The sequence below is a fragment of the Alligator sinensis genome, unplaced genomic scaffold, assembly GCF_000455745.1.
Source record: "Alligator sinensis unplaced genomic scaffold, ASM45574v1 scaffold81_3, whole genome shotgun sequence".
Lineage (NCBI taxonomy): Eukaryota > Metazoa > Chordata > Crocodylia > Alligatoridae > Alligator > Alligator sinensis.
Window position 1 is genome coordinate 2,397,378 of NW_005842088.1, and position 20,651 is coordinate 2,418,028.

Below are 20,651 nucleotides of genomic sequence, written 5' to 3' on the forward strand. Positions count from 1 at the left end.
GCCACATAGGTTATATACATTTTTGGACTTATACACAGTTTATCATTTTATTATCCTGTAATGTTTGAACTTATGCTTCTCTTACGTCCCAACCAAGCACACCACACCACAGGTCAGGCATTATCTAGTTCCTTCTCCTGCCCTCTCACTGCACTGTTCATTTTAGTCACAGGATAGAGAGCAGTATGGAAATTTATGGCCCACTGACAGCAGATAGCTAGGCTAGAATGCAAAGCTTATTTTCTTTCAGGGCAGCCATCACCTCACTGAGACGTGCATCAACTTGCTCAGTACTTCCTGGGCTCATAGATCTGTCTTTCTCTCTCTCTTTTTTTTTTGGCTAACAGGGGGCTTCTGAAGGAGAGGGGACTGGTTAATAACTGACCTGAGTGGTAGGCATTAGAGCACTATGCTGAGAAGTCAGTTTGGCAGTGGCTATAAGAAGGTTAAAGCTTTAGCTGCAGGGAGAGTGTGTGACACTGAGGAGGAGTGGGCTCTGGCCTACAGCATGCCCAGCACAGATCGAGTACTGGAAGTCATTCCAGCTTCCATTCCAAAATGGGAATTAGCTCCCTTACTTAAAATACCCATCCCAATTTTGGGGGCTAATTTTCAGGGGAAAGGTCCATGTTGTATGCAGATAAATATGGCATATGCCTGCCTGCCTAATGAGAAACCCATGGAGCATGGGCAGTAGCTGTGTGTACTTTTGTGCATTCACACTGCATGAGTAATAAAATAGCAAACTGTGCATAAGGCTGCTTACAGACATTTGGGATAGGGTGGGGAGTGTTAGAGGGAGGTTAGATCACGTTAAAAATGGTCACCTGATCTTAGTTTGCCTACATGTGGACCTTGCACTTAGCCCTAATTAAACTGAATTAAGTGTGAACTGTACAGAAGTTCCAAGAACATTAGATCCTTCTAAAAATGGCCACTCCAATCTAAATTAACCCTACCTCTGAGGTAGTCTATCTTAAATTGGGTTGCCCATTTTTAGACCAATCTAACTTTCCTGAACTTCTGTATAGTTCACAGCACAGCCCCAGGGCCGGGAAAGCCAAGCCAGTGGCTCCAGAGCCTCTGGCACGGGGCCATTTTTAGCCCCACAGTCCCTCTCCGCTGCAGACCAATCAGCCCAAAACCTCCATCCCACAAGCCACTCCCAGTGCTGGTTTTATCAGTGTTCATCAGTGTTGGGAGCCAAGGAAGTAAGTCCCAGTGGGGAGAGGGGAAGAAGGGATTGGGGTTGTAGGTTCACTAGGGAGGTTGGGGGGCTAAAAATATCACTGCATCCCTCCAAGCCCTTCTGCAGACATCGTGAGCCCCCCCCCCCCCCCCCCCCCCCCCCGATCCTGACAAACTCTTTCAGACCCAAGCAAGCCTCCTGCAGATCCTGCCTACTCCCTTAATCCTCCCATGGATCCTGCTTGCTCCCTGATCCACCTTCCCCCTATCTTGACTTACCTTAGATTGGGTGGCTATTTTTAACTTGATCTAACCTCCCCCTAACCTCCTTGAATGTCTGTACCCAGCTTGAGTGCCAAAAACACCACTTAAACAGCTGGGTAAGCACCATTTATGTACATGAAGAGTAATGGAATTTGGATTTATCTGTATATCAAGGATACTAAAAACTCATTTGTTTTTGCTATTACTCATTAATATCAGGAATCATAAAACTGAAGTCACAGGAAGTATACTAAACTGATTCCTTTAAAATTCCCTGCATAAAGATTTTTCTCACATTTCCTTATAAAGCTCACTTGAAGACTTTTCATGTTCAAAACTATGGGAACTTCGGCTGCATCTGGGCAAGAAGGGACATGTACCTGTAGCGGCATAAATTGCTTCAGTGCATGCCCTGGTATGTGTGCTTTATTGCCAGACAAATTGTCCCTCAAAAGGCAAACTGCCCTTGCCCAGCTCCTCCCAGCTTTTCAGCCAGGGATAGCTGGAGATTGGAGCCAGTCTTACTTGGTGTCCTGGGGCATTTTACACATCCTCTCGATGTGGCACTGTGTACTTTTAATTAGCAAGCTACACTAATTAAAAGCACCCATGTATCACATGTATCAGCAGTGCCATGTGCCTCCACTCTGAGAAAATGGGGGCAGTACACTTTGAACTAAAGCATATTGAATGTGTTGTAGTTCAAAGCACACTGCTGCCATTTTCTCAGCGTGGATATGTGCTGCACTGCTGATACACGTGATGCGTGAGACTGCCAAAGCGCATCAATTTACATGCTCCAGTGTGCTGGATTTCCAGCGTGTTGGAACAGGCTCCCTGCATGTGTGTAAGTGTCCCTGGTGGTGTGCTAGAGCAGCAGGGGCACAAGTCAGGCAACACAGAGGCTGGGACAGTAGCTGGCGCATGCTTATTTTGTGTGTGTTGTGCCACATTTTATTCTAGCATTTTTGTAGCACAGTACACATTTTAACATTCACCATGTGCAGTTTGTGGCACCACAAAGAGGTTTGTGGTGCTACAAACCTCATGCCCCTGTTTGTCTGGACGTGGCCTGTGTGTTGATTTCATACTGTTGGCATCAAAGATTGCTCTATAAGTTTTTACAGAATTTTTATGCTTAAAGAACCCTAATCCTTCCTCTTTGCTTTGATACAAATACACTGTGATATACATTCCCACAGTTTACATAGTTCCATAGTTTATAAGCTTGCTTCCTTTTTCTTAAAATTCTACCTGGAGCATAATTTTGGAAGAACATGAGTGAGAAAGAAAATAAGCAAAGCATTAATAAAGTCAACAAAATATCTCTGAAACAATAAATTAAATTTCTCCCTTGTTGAAAAAACACAGGACCCTTAGTTCTATATGGAGATTTAAAAAATGGCTTCAGATGTTTTTATAGAAATACTGATTTTCTGGCTATTCAAGGAGAGACTTCTTATTAATCACTGAATACTGTTAATGGCTTGTTTATAATAAAGATTAATGCAGTCTGCATAGGGAAGTCACATAATAGATTGTTAAAGAATGTTTTAAGTTTCACTTTTGGGGTTCTAGCATTGCATAATCAATATCCTGTTTATTAAAGTGTCTGACTAGTATCAATGTAACACAAGGCCAACTGTAATACCATGTACATAAAACAGATAGATTTAATATATTACATTATTTCATATGAGAATGCAAACAAACTATGACATTTCAAACTCCTGCTGACAGCAAAAAGGGTTAATCAAAATAAAGTTTAAATTACTTTTTATAGTAGACTGCTTTTAATCATAGTGTGAAATTCAGATTTTCATTAAAATCATATATGTTCTCATGCAGGCTGGTTACATGCTTGAATGAGTGTCAAACTTCTGACAATTAGCAACATTATATCTTATGATTAATGTGTCCACTTAAAACATAGTTGTTCATTTTGCAATAACGTCACTACGGCAAAGTGTCCTGCAATACTCTGATGCCTTTGTAGAGCTCTTGCCAACAAGTTGAACTCCACCTCTCATCTCCCTTTTGAGGAAGGATTGACAAAATGATGACTCAACTTAAATGTGGTCTAGAGAGACTTGGCAGGTTATTAAAGTGAATTTTCTAACCTTAAGGCAAAATAAGACACAATATTGGTGTTAAAATTTAGGATCTGTGATACAAACAGATTATCACATTTGCCCATATAAATAGTAACAAATACTTAATTCATACTGCAGTTTCTAGATAAAAAGTATCTACAGTGACAAACTCATGCTTTAGGACACTTGGTATTTACCATATATCTATTGTCTCTTTAATCAAATGGAGATAGTGCCACTAGCTATTTGCATTTACATCCTAATTCTGCAAAGTAGGGAGAAATGCCCAAGACATGAATGGGAATGGAATTTAGTAGGAGTTGGCAGTTCTCATTATTTCATCAGCAATACTTAGGGACAAGCCCTGGGAAGGCATTGCACTTTCCTAACAAAGGCTAGGCATTACACGCAAGCTGATAGTCAAACTGCTCCGTTATGTTAAATCTTGTTTCTAAGTGGTATTGTATTTGTATGCAATAAATTCTTAAGTAAGCACACATTCTGAGAATTTCAGATATACATACTATGAACTCCCTAAAGCAGGCTCTTAGATTTCAAACAATTCTTATTTTAAAATAGAGCTTAACTAGAACTAGACTAGATACTGGGCACATCTACATAAGATGCTACTGCACAGCAGTTACTGTGCATTTATTTAGTACTTGTATAAGCAAGTACTAAACAAATGTGCAGTAACTAGAGTTACTGTGCAGTAGCACCAGCAAATGTCTTTTAAGTGACGCTACTGTGCAGCAGCCTAAAAATACTGTGCAGTAGCTTATTAGCACTGTCCATGCTATGACGTGCTACTGCGCAGTATTATTCAGCTGCTGCAGTCAGTGTCTCACGTAGATGTGCCCACTGATATGAGGCATGATCCTGAGAACTTTTTAACTAATACAAATTGTTCTGTTCCTTTCAATTGGGACTATTTTCAGGAGTGAAGGTTTGCAGGATTGAGCTTTTAAACTGGAAAACTCATTGGAAATAGTCCACTTTTTATAAGACTACTTTTGTATATAAGAAAAAGAAAAAAGGACCATGTGTTACTTCTCCATGCTATATTTAAATATTCTTTCAGCTCTAAAATAATTTACTAACTTCCACAAGTTCTTAAATGATAAGGTTTAATTTAATTTTTTCCATCCTGAAATCTCTTGAGGTCAAAGTTCTTTCAGCAAATGTCTGCTGGAACATACCTAAATGATCTACCATTGCAGAGGTCAACAATATTTTTTGGCGGAGTGCCGATAATACCGGCCATCAGCAACAAGTGAGACTGAGGCTCTGCAGACGCTGGTGTAGCCATTTGCAGCCCCCCAGTTGCCTGCCACAGCCAAACCAGGCTCTGGGTAGGCCTCTGCCACCTGCTAGAGAGCCCAGGCTGCTCACAGTAGGTGGTGAGGAGGCTGCAAGAAGCTGCACCAGGGTCTGTGAAGTCCCAGCTTGGCTTGTTGCTGGCAGCAGGTACATGCCCTCCTTGGCTAGGGACAGACATTCAAAAAGTCTGAGCCTGAATTGATTCAATCTTTGCAGGTTAGTCTAACCTGGCTAGGCTGAATTGGTTTGTAACTGGACAGACATTCTCTCTGGACTGAGAAAATTCAGGCACATGCCTGCAGTGGCTCAAGCTAGAAGTTGCGGGGGTGCAACAGCAGCCCTTCCTGCCCTTGCACAGCGCTGAGCTGGCAGGGGGATGGGGTGTATGGCTCAGCTAATTAGGGAGGTCTGCCTGCACCATCCCAGGCCTTTCCCCTCTGGGTGCTCAAGGGGTAGGAGTGTTGCCGGACCCCAGCCCCTTGCTATCACTCTGAGGCAAGGGGCGGGGGGATGCAGTGCATGCATCTGTTGACGATATGGAGCTTTTCAATCTCCCTCCTTGCTTCTTTATACTGTCTGCAGCAAACTAACAGGCAAACAGGTCAGCAGGGAGCTGATAATAGTGTTTATCACATCATCAGCAAAACAATAGTCTCTCTCCATTAGTTAAAACTCTTCAGCTTACCAGCTTACCTAAGCGGTCACTGTTCTGTCTGTGTGTCCCAGTGAAATGGGGGAGACAGACAGACACCTCTCAGCATTAGCTAGCATACCACATGCCTAGGGTCCATGGGGCTGGGGTCCGTACTGTGGGAGATGAGAGGGAGGGAGGGGGGATTCCTGCTTCAGCAACGAGCAGTGGGTTGTGGGGTAGGGCAAGGGGAAGCCAGGCAGACCCTGCTGTGCCTGCAGTCTGTGCCAAGCTCCAGCCAGGGAGCAGAGGGAAAGGCCCAACTCTGTTGTGGAGCAGAGAGCCCTCTGCTGTGGAGCAGACAGCCCTGCCCAGCCCAGCCCAGAGAGCATACCGGGATGATGGGGAGTCTGTTTTATCTTAAACCAGCAAGGGGTCTGGGACAGACATTGCATAAACCAGTTTAACCCAGATCAGTTAAGTCTGATATACTACATTCAACCAGGTTTATTTCAAACTAGTTTCAGCCATTTTCAAACTAGTTTATGTGCACTGAACATCTGTTCTGTTACAGGTTTAAACCAGTTTTTGATCACTTAAATCAGTTACTGTGTAATGTCTGTCCTTAGCCCTTGTGGCAGACAGCAGTGAAGGGGCTAGGGCTGCACTGCTGCAACAAGGATCAGGCCTTTCACAGCTCCCCCACCATCCACCTCAAGGCACACATGCTAAGCAAAATGCCTTCACGTACCATGATCTGGCATGCATGCAGAGGGTTGCCTACCCCCATACCATGGGGTCTTGTCAGACTATGAAACTGTTAGAATTGCCATAACAGCTTTCTGACAGATCTTTAGAAACAACAAAAGTTAACTGGAATAATTCAAAATAGAGAGGTTGATTTTCTGTTGGGGGTTAAGCTGTATAAACTGCACTGGTTTTAAGACTAAAAGGGAAACCAGACTAGTAACAGGAACTTTGCTAGGATTTCAAGTACTGGTGATTTGGTTCACTGCTTTGTGGTTCAAGAACTTTATTTCAAGCCATGTTACAAATTTATGGGAGCTTTCCTACACATTGATAACAGCCTATCACTGGACAAATACTGCCAATATAAGTATTTCATGAAAGGAGCTTGGGTTTGGTTCTGTAGTATAACATTGCACCACAATGGGTGCATCTGTATGAGAAACTTTACTGAGCAGCAAACTAATTTGCTTCACAGTAAAGCATCACTATTTACACATGTGCAGCAATTAGGACACAGTACACTAATTTACTGCACTGCCAGATAGTCCTTTCAGACACAAGTGGTATCTGGCAGTGCAGTAAATTACTGTGCTTAAATGCACATGTAGATGGTAATGTTGATATTAGTTTAATCCAGCTCAAATTGAGCCAGAGTATATTCAGTTGCATTAACTGCATGTGTAGATGTGCCTAGTATTCCTAACATGTTGTGTTTAAATATTAGCCCAGTCCTATAAACCTTGATCTAGTGAGTTTGTCCCACAAGTAATTTAATTTTGATGCCAAGAGCCATAGTGATCTGTAGTTTGCTGTACTAAAGCCAATAGTGTCTTGGCATATGCATTGCAATGAGTCACATAAGTGCAACAAGTTACACGTAGCTGTAGTTCTACATGAGGCTGCACACAGAAAGCGACTGTTAAGCTTTCCCTTGTTTCAGGGGAGCTAATGGACCTGATTCAGAAGAAGGGTCAGAGGATAACAGATGCCCCTCATCTTGTACAACTTGAACATTTTATTTTTCCAAAATAACTTAGGCTGCTTACAGATATGAAATCCCCCCCAAAACAGTACTTTATTTTTAGCTTGGTGCACCCCTGCACCAAGTACAGCACATGCCCAGAAGAAGCCTCACACCAGTTCGAGCCTGATAGTTTCAGCTATTAGATAAAAGTGCCAAAAAAGCACTGCTGAAGTGCATAATCTATACAGACACTGGGCAAACTGGGTCAAACTGACATGATGCCTCTTCTGGTAAAGCACCATTTTTTCCCCACATCTGTCAGTGGCCATAGTGGTATAGTGCTGAGGATGCTCTTCTGAACATCAATTAACCTATAGTAAAGTCAAAAACAATTTTACTGTGCTTATTTTTCCAGCAAAATTAAGTAATAACTAACAGCATTATGGAGACTGTGGAAGTTGAACTGTGTATGGGTTAAGGGTATTTCTGGCGTGTTTATATACCTTTGACAAAGGGATACCCAGGGCAGAATCTATTTCACTTTGCCTGCCCAAATGGCATTTACCCAGCCATGTAACTGCCATTTTTGGCACTTATGCACAGTTTGAGATCCTATTCCACGTGCAGTATGGATATGCCAGTGCCTACACAGCTACTGAGTATGTTCAGCCCTACACCCTGGCAGGACTACATAGTTCCGTATATATCAGGGTTGGAAATTATTTCAGCTGGAGGGCTGCTTAATGAGTTTTGGTGAGCTGTTGAGGGCCATGAAGGTAGCCGCACCCCTTTATAGGTGCCCACCCCCTGGTTGCCATCTTGGGAACCAGAAGTCTCACCCCCTAACCCCAGGCTCCACACTCCTGCCAGCTCCAGCCCCATGCTCCATGCCCCCACACAGCTGCAACTCCCCCTACCCCCACCGCTTCCCTACTTGCTGCCCAGAGCAAATGCTGCAGCAGGGAGACAAGGAGGAGCTGCTGGAGGCCAGGGAAGCTGAGCAGTTCCCTGGTGGCTGCAGTACTGGCAACAGCAGCCGCACCCAGAAGCTGTGCGCTTGCTGGGCTGGGCCCTTCAGCACATGAGGGTGGAGGCAAGGAGTATGGGTTGGGTGGGGTACAATTAATTGATAGTTGCCTGCGGGCTAGATGGAATTGCCTGGCAGGCTGGATTCAGCCCATGGCCCATATTTTCCCCGCTTCTGGTATAAATGTAGCTGAGCATAAGTCCTGAAATTGTAGCCTGGAAAAAGAAGTGGAAGAGGAAGACCCTCCTATATTTTAGTTTAATTGTGGCAGAAGGCCACCTCTGTTTCTCCCCAAAACTCTGCTCTGTGACAATTTGGTTAAGATGGGCCCTACAGAGGGTACACACCTTACCCTATCTTTTTAGGTAACCTGAGCTGGATACATTCCTGAGGGAGGGGGGAAACCTGCTCCCTCTGCCTATGTGACTGGCATCACATACCTGGGTGAGGGGCTTGGGCTACCTGGGGAGCTAGGAACTGTCAGTCTGCCCAGAAACTAGTGATGCATTTCAAATTGGTTGGCTGACAGCCAACAGGTGCTGGCCTCCATTGGAACAGGTAAATGAGGTCATAAGGGCTATATAAGTTAAGGACTGCCCAGGAGGATGGAGTAGCAGCCATGAGGAAAACTCAGAGAGAGAAGAGCTGGACCATCTGAAACTTGCTCTCTCTCTCAAAACTCATGATCAATGGACTGCCTGCCTCCAGAAGGAATCTCCACCTGCCTCTGGATGATACCTGTGAGTAAGCTACCTGAGATCTAACTAGATATATAGCTTGCATTAACTCAGATGCCTTGGGGGTCCCCTTGGTTCGGTTGACTAAGGGAGACTACTACCTGTACTTCCAACTGAGGGAAGCATCCCAAGTTCTTGAAGTGAATCAAGAACCCTCGAGGGCTACTAGGCCTGTGTATCCCAGGGTGCACAGAGCCAGAATCAAGCCCATCCCTGGGTGGTGGCAGTTCTACCCCCAGGCTAGCAGCTTTGCTCCAGGAAGGGGGTCGGCCAGACATGAGGCACCCCCAGGGAGGCACTCAGAGCCTGGAAGATGGTTGGGCACAGTGAGGTGGGTGGCTCAATGCAGGAGCACCCCCTACTGGCCCGCCACACTAATCTAGTAATTAGGGTATTCACTCAGGCACAGGAAATTCATGTTTTCACCCCCTCTCATCCACAGTAACTGATATAAATTGCAGGCCACAGCTTAGGTATTACATAATTTTCTCTCTAGCCCTCCTCTTGAAGCTAAGCCATTATAACTTATATTTAATATTTAATATTGGATAAAATGGATGGAGAACAGTGGGGATGTTTCTGCTGCTTTGAAAGCCAAGGTCCAGATTGGAACCCAGAGCCCCCTCCCTTTAAAATGCATCCATGAATTTAACATGCATCATTTTTATTTATTATTGTTTTTAAGTTGCCCCTTTTTAAAGTCTTTTTCTTCTTTGGAATTTTCTAATTTAATTTCTTGTTTTTTTTTTTTCTTTTGGGAAGTATAATTTACGAAGAGATGTCAGAAATGCTTTGTGGAAAATAAAGTTGCATCAAATTTGGAGTGAACTTTATTTGTTATGAATGGGTCAAGAAGAGATTATTTATCAAAAATTTGTAAAGGTTTATTTTAATACAATCACAAACAAAAAATTGGTGTACCATAAGGGAGAATCTGAAATCTTCTATTCAATTTTTGTTGTTCCATGACCATGAATGCATTTATGCATAATTTAATTTAGAACTAAATCTCAGTGGCATAGGGGGAAAATCCTACCCAATGACACATGAACAAAGTGTTATACAATTTCCCATTTATTTTCAAAGATATTTTAGAGTAGGAAAGGCTCAGATCTTATGTCAGCTTGACTACAAAGATTAAAAGAGAGACTTTGTATTTAAAGATATAATCAGCTTGATTCTTATTTTTTGAAGTGAAAAAAATAGCACAATTGAACATGACAGATTTACCCAGCAAATGATACTCTTAGGCAAAAGTCTAGGGAATTGATTTCTTTGAAACAAAATTACCTTGGCAATCATATCTTAGATCTAGATATAATTTCTCAACTTTTTCAAGCTCATCCACGCTGCCTTCAGAATTTAATTCAAAACAAAAAAAGCCAAAGCCAATTCCTAATGTACAGCACTCTCAGACTAAAATGAAATAATCCAGAGCTACATTCTAGTACTCTACCAGTGTGTGTTAGCTACCAAACAAAGTGGTAAACAGGAGATAACCAAACTTTATGTACTAGTTAGGAAACAAGTCTGCCCTTATTGTTTTACAAACAAGTGCCATTACTGTTTTACAAACAAGTGGGCCTTTATTGATTTCTGTGCTGTATACATGTTTGGGATTTTTAAAGTTAGCATCTGGGTCGGACCCAGAGGGTGGTGGTTGACAGAAGACAATTGTCATGGTGCCCTGTGACCAGTGGGGTCCCCCAAGGCTCTGTTCTTACACCTATATTGTTCCACATCTTCATTAATGATGTGGACATTGCAGTCAGAAGTGGACTGGCCAAGTTCGCCGATGATACCAAACTCTGGGGTAAAGCATCCACACCTGAGAACAGAAGGGCGATCCAGGCTCAGGAAATGGGCGGCTGAGAACCTGATGGTGTTTAACACCGAAAAATGCAAGGTTCTCCACCGTGGGAGGAAAAACCTGCAGCATCCTTCTAGGCTTGGCAGTGCTACGCTGACTAGCACTATGGATTAAAGGGACTTGGGGGTCATGATTGACCACAAGATGAACATGAGCCTTCGATATGATGCTGCAGCTAGTAAAGCGAGCAAAATGCTGACTTGCATCCATAGATGCTTCTCAAGTAAATCCCGGGACATCATTCTCCCATTGTATTTGGCCTTGGTGAGGCCACAGCTGCAGTATTGCGTCCAGTTTTGGGCCCCACAATTCAAAAAGGATGTGGAGAAGCTTGAGAGGGTCCAGAGAAGAGCCACGTGCATGATCAGAGGTCAGGAAAACAGACCTTATGACGACAGGCTGAGAGCAGCATGGGGCTGTGCCCCTTAAAGCAGAGGCATGAGCAGGGGTCATATCGCCAGGGCAACAGGAGGGGAGCTCAGCGGCAAAGAGATTCCCATGCAGCCCCGCTGTCCCCAGCCATGCAGGGTCATGCCCGCAGTGCTGTGGAGGCCCTGGGGGGAAGGAAGCAGGGCGGGAACTCAAGCCTGCAGACTGTGCCTGCCTCATGCACAAATCTGGGGGGTGCAGGTCCCCCCTGCCCCATAGGAGTGCATGTGGTGGCAGGGAGCAGGCCCTCCTCCTCCCTCGCCTGAGCCCGCAGCAGGTGGGAGTAGGGGCAGGGGGTTGCGGAGCTGGGTCCGCAGCCTTGGCAGTTGGGGGCCCCCTCTGGCAAGGCTGGGGAAGCAGAGGCTGTGGGTGGGGGGCGAGGGACACCAGCAAGGCTGTGGGGACTGGGGGGTGGGGAGTGAGAGGCACGAGCAGGGCCAGGGGGCTGTGGGTGGGCAGTGAGGGGCACCAGCGGGGATGGGGGGGGCTATGGGGGCGGGATTTCATTTTAATAATGGATTTTGGGTTTTTTATCAGAGAATTCATGCTTTATTGACTTTAGTGGAGATACATAAATGTACCCTGTTGTGATATTAGAATCTGACCCAGTGCCTCTCTTTATCTTCCAAATTGGTGATACATTTCCATATACATCACTGCATGGTACTGCATTTTAAAAGGTACAATTTTGCTTACCTGTTTCACTAGCTTTTAATCTTCTACCTTCATGAAATGTAAATATATTGTGGTAAGCATAATGGCAAGGATATGACTAAGTAGGAATAAAATGTTTGATTTACACACTATTGCAAAATTCTGCCTTACATGCTCATGGTTAACACTGAAATGAGTGGAAACCACAATGCTAATCTGCAAGAGAATTTGGCACACACCTTGAAAATAATAATAGTAAAAAACCCTGAATTACTATAAAAATACCCACAGAAATACTTTATACTGAGATTTATTTTTGAGAGTTAGTGTTGCATCCCAGGAACTTAAAAACCATATTTTCTATTAGGAAAACATTTCCCATACCAATTTATATTCACTGCATGTATTAAGTTCACAAACCACAGTTAAGTTTTCCTCTGGGGCACAGTACACTCATTTTTTATACTGAGAATAATGAAAGTTCTAAAAAAACCACAGAGAAATTATTTTCCCAGTCATGTTTGCAATTCTTTACTCTTAGAATTACATAAGTCTCTGCGTTATGACATTTAATTCCTGTTTTTATAAGTCTTTGCCAAAGAAAGAGTAAAGAATCTTCATTTTGTTTGTCTTGTCACCCTTCAAAAGTCCTGAAATAAGCATTTTCACATGAATTCATAAACTGACTTTAATGTTCAAAGAAACTTAATTTCTCTGTGCCCTGCAAGGAAGGGGAAAATTAGAGATGGGCCAGTAATTTACTATTTATGCCTATCTAAAGTTCTGCTGGGATCCTTTTATACCATTTTTAGCATCCAACCTAGTTAGGCATTTTATGCAGCAAGTTCCAGTTATGATTATTTATAATTTGTGGTACATTCCCCATTCTACTTGCTGTAATTAGCAAGATCATTATTGAATTTGGCCCTACATGCAAAAGCACAGTTTAGCTAGGAAGTGATACAGGTCACAGTCAGCTGTGTTGTATGAAGCGCTCAAATATGCTTGAGGTGGTCTGAACAGCAAAGACACAGATGTACATGGACAAACAAGCACTTTAAGGGTACATCCAGACATGCAGGGCACATATAGTTTGTGGCCCCACAATCCTCACTTGTTGCACATTAAACCATGCACGGCCCTGCTAATTTGCCACCTGTGGGCAATATCCCCTGTTACCACATGCTGCTCCCTGACTGGCTGGTGCACAGGGTGCCTCAGCCAGCAGGCAGCCCCTGCACTATCTCCACACTCCGGCACTCTGTGCCCCAGTCAGCCCCCTCCTTCCCCACCTCCCGCTCTGCAGCACATGGAGCCCAGCTAGGAGCTGGGAGAAGCTGGATACAGCCCACAACAAAGGGCAATTGCAGGGGCACGCACTGTGGCACAAATTTGTGCTGCTACTATTTGTGCTATGGCAAGCACACAACCTTGCTCATCTGGACATGGCCTAAAGCTGGCCGAAGTGCTTCAAAAATGACCCACAGAAAAAAAAATTAAAAAGGAACAAGTTCGAAGCACTTCCTAAAATGTTTGTATGCCCCAGCAATCCTCTGCATTCCACAGTGCTCTGTTCCCCACTCCACCTCCCTTAGGGAGTGGTGGGAGGAGCAGGACAGTCAGCCAATGAATGCTCTCCTTGCACTCAGCTGTCTTTGGAAACCTCCAAGCTAGGGACAGAAATTGAACGTAAACCAGTGTAAGTGACTGGAAATCAGTTCAAATCTGTAACACAATAGAAGTTCAGTGCACATAAACCACTTTCAAAATGGGTGAACACCATTTAAGATAAACATGGACGGATAGAGGGTCAGACTTAACAGATTTAGGTTTACTGAACTCCTGTCCCTGATCCCCTCCAGATTCAAGTTTACTCACAGTCCCCCCAGAATCCCAGGATGCATTGTACCTTCCCCACAAACCTCCCTCTACTTGCAAGGTAGGTGGGCTAGCTTTGGCCCAAGCTGTCTGCTTCAGCTGAGCAGGGAGGCATGCTCTAGCAGTGCCTGGCTTCTGGCCTGAGCCACTGCAGGCATGTGGCTGCATTTCCAGAATAAGAAATGAATGTCTGTTCACTTGCTTATCAGTTCAATCTACACAGCTTAGACTAACCTGCAAATATTGAATTCATTCATATTGGGCTTTTTGACTGTCTGTACTTAGCCCCAGCGACCAGAGACCAAGAAGCATGTAGGGGTCCCTGCTATTCAGTCCCCTGCCTGGAAAGCAGTGTCACTGAATACCTTCATGGCCTTTTTGTAGATCTCCAGTGAGGGAGTGGCCGCAAGGGCACACATCTATATGGTGTCAAATCTGAAGTGCTCTGGAATTTGAAGCTCTTCAAAATGCATATCTGTCCATGCCCACAGTGAAACAGAGGAAGTTAATAATGACACTAGTCATGAGTACTAGAAAAAATGTATCTTGCCCAGGAACCACAGCAATATAAAAACACAGGCCTCATATTAGCAGTAATCGTAGATCTCCCTCTCTGTTTTTTGTCTAATACAAAGATGGTACATGTCTTGTAAAATTTTCATTCTAGTTGTTATGTGTTTATACAGTACCTGGTACAATGGGGCTGATGTCCATAGGTACTCCCACAAGACAAATGAAAATTAATTACTTGTATGTTATATTTTACAGATTAAATATCATTTGTAAAAAAAGTGCTGAAAATCTAATACTTACCATTATGTGACATGCCAACTGCAAGGCACTTCTGGAATCTGCAGTACTGACATTTATTTCTGCTCTTCTTATGAATGCGGCAATTAAGATCACATCTGTCATAAATCAGCTTTAATCTGATTGTTCTTCGAAAGAAACCCTGCAATAAATATAAAAACATGGGTAAAATATCAGCATAAAAGTATCTGTGATTATGCAAAAAACATGCTACACATGCTCCATCATGAGTCATAATATTCTATTATTGACCATACAACAGGTTTTCCATCTTCCCACTCTTTTGATGTTAAATTTCAAGCAAATTCTAACACTAGCTGTGGGATATGTTTCTTTCCCTTTTTTACTGTGTTTCTTTACTTTCTTGCAAATCTTTTTGTTTTTCCCTTTTTAAAGATTCATTTTCCTCTACCTATACTGTTTCCCTGGGTGTTCTTAGGGCTAACCTTTTTTAAATAGGTATTTCTGGAATCTATTTCCTAGGATGATTATTTATCCGGAGCATTCGATTTTTTGTTTAGTGTTTGGAACTTACTGGTGTGCAAAGTACAAGAGCACATGAAAAATTCTAAACCACTTGCGCAGGGTAACTACTGAACAGAGCCATGTACACCTATAAAGAGATACATTGTTGTTGATTATTATGGAAATTCAAAATGTTGTCATTTGCAACATTCTTTTATTACTTCAAAGTTTATAGAAATAGAATCTAACAATGTAACAAAAATATTTCTGCTTATGCGGTGGTTTAGAATTTAGTACCAGTTATGAATTCTGCATAAAGATGCAGCTCTTGCAGCCAACTATCAACAGCATAAATAATAGCCAGTAAGCAATAGGACATTTCAGAAGCAATGTGTTTCTAAATGGATTATTGCTCTTGTTGGATTAGATCTGTAATGCAAAATTAGGACTGTACTTGAATAACCCCCATATGATTGTAATCTTAGATTATTCATGCACAGTTTATAGCCAAGTTTATTACAAATCACTACTTGCTACAACCTCATACCTAAATTATAAGCATGGTGCTGACTTCCATTTACATAATTAATTGTGACCTTAAGTAATCAACAATACACATACTATTCTTTAGATAATTTTTTTGTTTGCAATTTTGACTTTCATGCTTTTGTTCAACATTAGATTAGGTCTATCCCATTATGCATCTTTCACGGGACATGATGAATTTCACTTCAGGTGCTTTAAAATATTGAATGTTGATTTACCTTCTTTACTAGTGACTCAACAAGCTACAAGAAGCAAATATTATCATTTTATTTATACTTTCCTGATGACCCTGGCATTGATCACCTATTACTGAAGATAAGATATCTTTGTAGTTTTTTAAGTCACTCTCTAATATCTCGAGACTTTCTATAACTGTCTACACCTGGGCAAAGCGAGTGCAGAATGCTACCAAATCAGAATAATAGAAACTGAACATGCAGTTACCTAAGGTTGGACTAAAAACTGGAATTGGGTACTAATCTTCCTTTAACTCAAATCTACTTTTTAAAGTAGTAATGGGATAATTCTGATTAGATAACCTTTTCTTGTAATTGACCAAACTGAAAATAAATCTAGCATAAATAATAAAATGAAAATTATTAAATTATTATTTATAATTAATTATATTAATTATTAAATTAATTTTAATTATAGAAAGTGTCTGTAATAGATAGAAAAACATTTTAAACAAATTGTATTAAATTTAACAGTAATCTCTCAGATTCTTTTTTTAATGAGTGATTTTTCACTTGGTAATAGTAACAAGTTCTCATGACAGAGAGGACACTCATGTGACCACCTACCTTACAGCCTTCACATGCATGTACACCATAATGAAACCCAGAAGCCTTGTCTCCACACACTCTGCATTCTATAATCATAAGGGAATTAGAAGATTCTTCATGAGGTTTATTGTACAACTGGACTTTTTCTGAAAAATAAGGTGGAGAAGGAGGCTCCATTTTGATTGTACCTGTGTATGAAAAAATAGTACCTGGTCAAAAAGTACAATAAGATGTCAAGAAGTAACAATAAATAGATTCATTATAACTAGCAACCATAGTATAAATAAGGCCAGATTCTTAACCCTGTTTAATAAATATTAAAAATAATGAGTTGTAAACAAAAGGTGTAAAGTACTATAAGCTACATGCAGCCATATAAGCAGGCTATAAATGAGGCTGAACAATTTTGAAGATGGTAGGCTCTGGAGAAGAAAGAGGATCATAGATTCAGAATTCAAATCTGTAGTGTACTCTCTCACTGTTCAAAGGCCTTGTAGTATTCATTGCAAATGCAGGGCTGAAGTCCCTAATGTGGTCTAAAAACACAATTACATGAAAGAACCAGTCAGTTTGATATTTTGGATCATTAAAGAGGTTAATGGTTCTAAAGCTGCTTATGCTCTTAAAAATATGTCTTTCTACTGGAAAATGTGGTTCAGTCTCAGTGGGTGCATCTACACATGCTGTTAAGGCAACACAATATACTTAGGCACAGTTTCTGCCAGAGTTAACTGCTCCTGGGCACAGGGTCTACAAGTGTGCCTGGGACCACAGCAATTACAGCTGGGGTGGAGCAGTTCTGAGCTGGCAGGGGCATGGGGGTTCAGCCCCAGGCTCTGGGTGGTGGAGGGGCTGTCAGGGTCCAGAGGTCTGGCAGGGGCCAGAGGTCTCCATTGTAAGACAGTACTATCCCCAACAGTACTATTTTACAGAAGAATTAATCTACTGCACCCTAATACCAGCGTATGCAGGGCTGGTACAAACATTAGGTGAACTAGGTAGTCGCCTAGGGCACCAAAGTTTGGGGAGGGGGTGTCAAAAGTATATGCAGAACAAAATAACAGGAACATCATTCTAAATAACAGCCCTGGCACCACCTTGGTCTAAGAACTTTGGTTCAGTAAGGGGAGAAAGACCTCTGAAAAGATCTCAGAGGAAAGCTCACTAGAATCGCGACTCCTACCTTTTCAACACTCAAGCGGACTTATGACAAGAGCATACCACTGGCAATGTCATCCTAAAAAATGAACCCCTACTCCTATATCATCTTACAGCTCATTAAACTAATTTCTGACACCATTTTTCTCCCTTCTAACCACTCTTTTTAAAATCTAAAGCATCTTAGATTTCATCAGATGCATTTAAGATTTCATCAAGAGTAAGATGACCAAAATACACCAACTCTGGGTACAGATATGAATTGTGCCTGTAATTCAGGAAACAGGCTTCAAGGTAGGAATGTCTTGGTTTGATTTTGTAGATCTCAATGTAGTTCTCGACGTAGTTATCGTAGGTACACCCGAGTGGTCATGTTTAATATTCTCAATTTTATAATGTCTAGAAATGGTCAGAGTATGATTGCTGAATCATTACATTTAATTCTTGTAAGAATGCATGTGATTTTTTAAAGTAAGTTGAGCTAGGGATAAGGATTTATATACAAATTATGTTTGGATACTTATGTGAGAGATACGTAGGCATTTAGAATATGTGTGTTAATGCAGAATGAGTGGTAATTAATTGCTAGCAAGCTCAAGAGATATTTTTAATTAGTTCATTATATAATGCCTGTATCATTGTTGTGTAAGGAAACAGTTGTATGACTGTGTGTACAGAACATGTAAGGTTGGTTGACCCAGAAATCATGGGATATGTGAGATAAATAAACATAACTACTCAATGGATAATGACAATTTACTTTATAGAAGACCATGCTAAGGAAACAGGAAAACATCTGCTTGACCATGCAGTCTTGACCAACATTAGATAACCAGTTGCCATGTTTACACCCTTAGTCGTACATCCTAACAAATACCTTCCTGATTGCAGGGGCAGTTTGCCCATTAAGGCACTTTAGGCAGTGCCTAGCCATATTTCTTTCATGATAATTTAATCAATTGTCCACATTATTAATGTCATCACAGCCAGAATTTTCTTTGAAATTGTTCTTAGATTCATGAATGACACGTGCCCCTGGGGGCTGGGGGGTGCATGGCAGCAGCAGGAGCATGGCGGAGGGAGTGCTGACTGCCTGTAGACACCACCAGCGGTGTCAGCAGTGGGGGGAGGGGGGTCACTGGCCACAGGCACCGCTGACAATGTCGGCAGCGCCTTTTTGTAGGGGGTGCACCGCTACGCTCACGGCATTGCCCCTATGCATTGCTCCTGCTTAGATTGATTGTTCTCTATATTGATAATTTATTTGAAACAGTTTAAAACCGTGTCAGGGGAATGGTACCATGGCAGATAGAAAAAACCCGTCTGGAGCTTAGTGTCATAAACGAAAAGCTGAACAGGAAAAAGAATAAGCAAAGCAAAAGGGTTCCATCCTGAAATACCTTCCATTTCAACCACATCAAGATGGAAGCAGTTCACAACATCAAGGTGAAGGAAGCTCACATCAAGACAAAGGCAGCTCACAGCATCAAACTGACATTGAAATCGAGAAAATTTATTCACCTACAAACACACATGCTGAAGTTGAGGTAGATAAAGATAATAAGGGAGCAGAAGGTACATATATGAAAGATGAAGAAGGTGCAAACAAGTTACAGTACGGTGACCCTGCTACATGGCCTAGATGTGATGACCCTGTGCGACAAATAGTGGTGGAACATGGACCTGAACAAGTTCAGGAATTTCACTTCCCTAAATATGGAAATAAAAGAAAATTCTCTGTGCATCATTGCAAGAGATTACTTACCAATGGGGAAGAAATGTATTGATAGTGGCTACAATATTCAGTGTCAAAAGACTCAAGTGTTTTGCTTCTGCTGCAAACTGTTTAGCAGTAAAGCAACTGGTGCATCATCACTTACTGAAAACAGTTTGAAGGACTAGAAAAACATATCTGCAATTGTCTCTTCTTATGAAAAAAAGTTGTGAACATTTGGAAAATTTCCCAAACTGGAAAGAACTTGAACTGTGATTGAAAAACCAGAGAACTATTGATGAAGAAAATTTACATGGAATCAGGTGAGAAGAAGAATACTGGCAGTAAATATTGGAGTGACTGATTGCTTTAGTGAGAGTTCCTGGTGGGCAAACCTGGGCATTCTGCAGGACAAATTAAAAATTATATAGTGCTGGTAATGGAAACTTCTTAAAATTTATTGAATACCTGGCTGTGTTTGATCCAGTCATGAAGGAGCATCTGCATAAAATAAGTGACCATGAAACACATGTTCATTAACTTGGGAGAAGGTGTTGCAGGGCACTAAGGTGCCTGCTCCTTTAAGGGCAGAAACTGCCTAGAGAGTGCACCCTAGCAGTCAGGCAGGAACCCCCACAGGTGCAGGATATTGTGGCAGCAGACCTAAGGAGGGAATGGACCTGTACCTGCAGCCAGTCAGCTGATCAGAAGAGGCAGGGCCCTGGGCACATATAAACCCCAGGGCTGGGACTAGAGGGTCAGTTCCCTGCCAGCAGCCAAAGGGGAAGGAGCCTCCCGGGAGGAACTGCCCAGGGACGCTGCAGCTGCCAGACATGCTGCACTTAGGGCTAATGGGGCTCCAGGAACTCACCAGGTACCCTTGCCTACAAGGCACTTGGTGCCAGGGAGGAAGTTTGACTCTTTTAAAAGGGCAGAGCACACCCTGAACTTTTTGTGTTATGTTATAGCCCAGGGGCTCATATTTTTGGTTGATGTTTCTATAAACACTGGTGGATCAGGCTGAGGCTATTGGGGAAGGAGGAGCCTCATTGGGGGCCCACTACAGTGTGGGGACCCCAGTGACAGGGAGGCACAGAGATGTAGGGGGTGAGCAGACCCCAGCGGCAGGGGCATAGAGATGAAGGGGGTGAATAGACCCCAGCGCCAGGGGTTGTGCAGACAGGGCTGTGGAGAGCCCAGCGCCAGGGGGCACGGAGAGAGACAAGTGGTGAATACCATCTGCAAGGCTTGGGGCATGGTAAAAGGGAGGTTTTGGAGCCACACATCTAGCCCATAAGGCTGAAGGTGCCCCAAGGCAACCATTTTTGTGCAAGACCCAAAAGGGGTCCAAGAACCCACAGGGTTCAG

At 42.6% G+C, this 20,651-nt stretch overlaps 1 protein-coding gene across 1 annotated transcript in view; it reads right to left on the bottom strand.

Moving 5' to 3' along the window:
- Positions 1-20,651, bottom strand: part of PPARG (peroxisome proliferator activated receptor gamma) — a 102,666-nt gene that overhangs the window by 31,437 nt on the left and 50,578 nt on the right. The window contains exons 3-4 of the mRNA XM_006023900.3: positions 16,430-16,599; positions 14,619-14,757 (exon numbers count right to left, since the gene is read on the bottom strand). Of these exons, the coding sequence (XP_006023962.1) occupies positions 14,619-14,757; positions 16,430-16,599 (309 nt within the window). The remainder of the gene's footprint in view (positions 1-14,618; positions 14,758-16,429; positions 16,600-20,651) is intronic.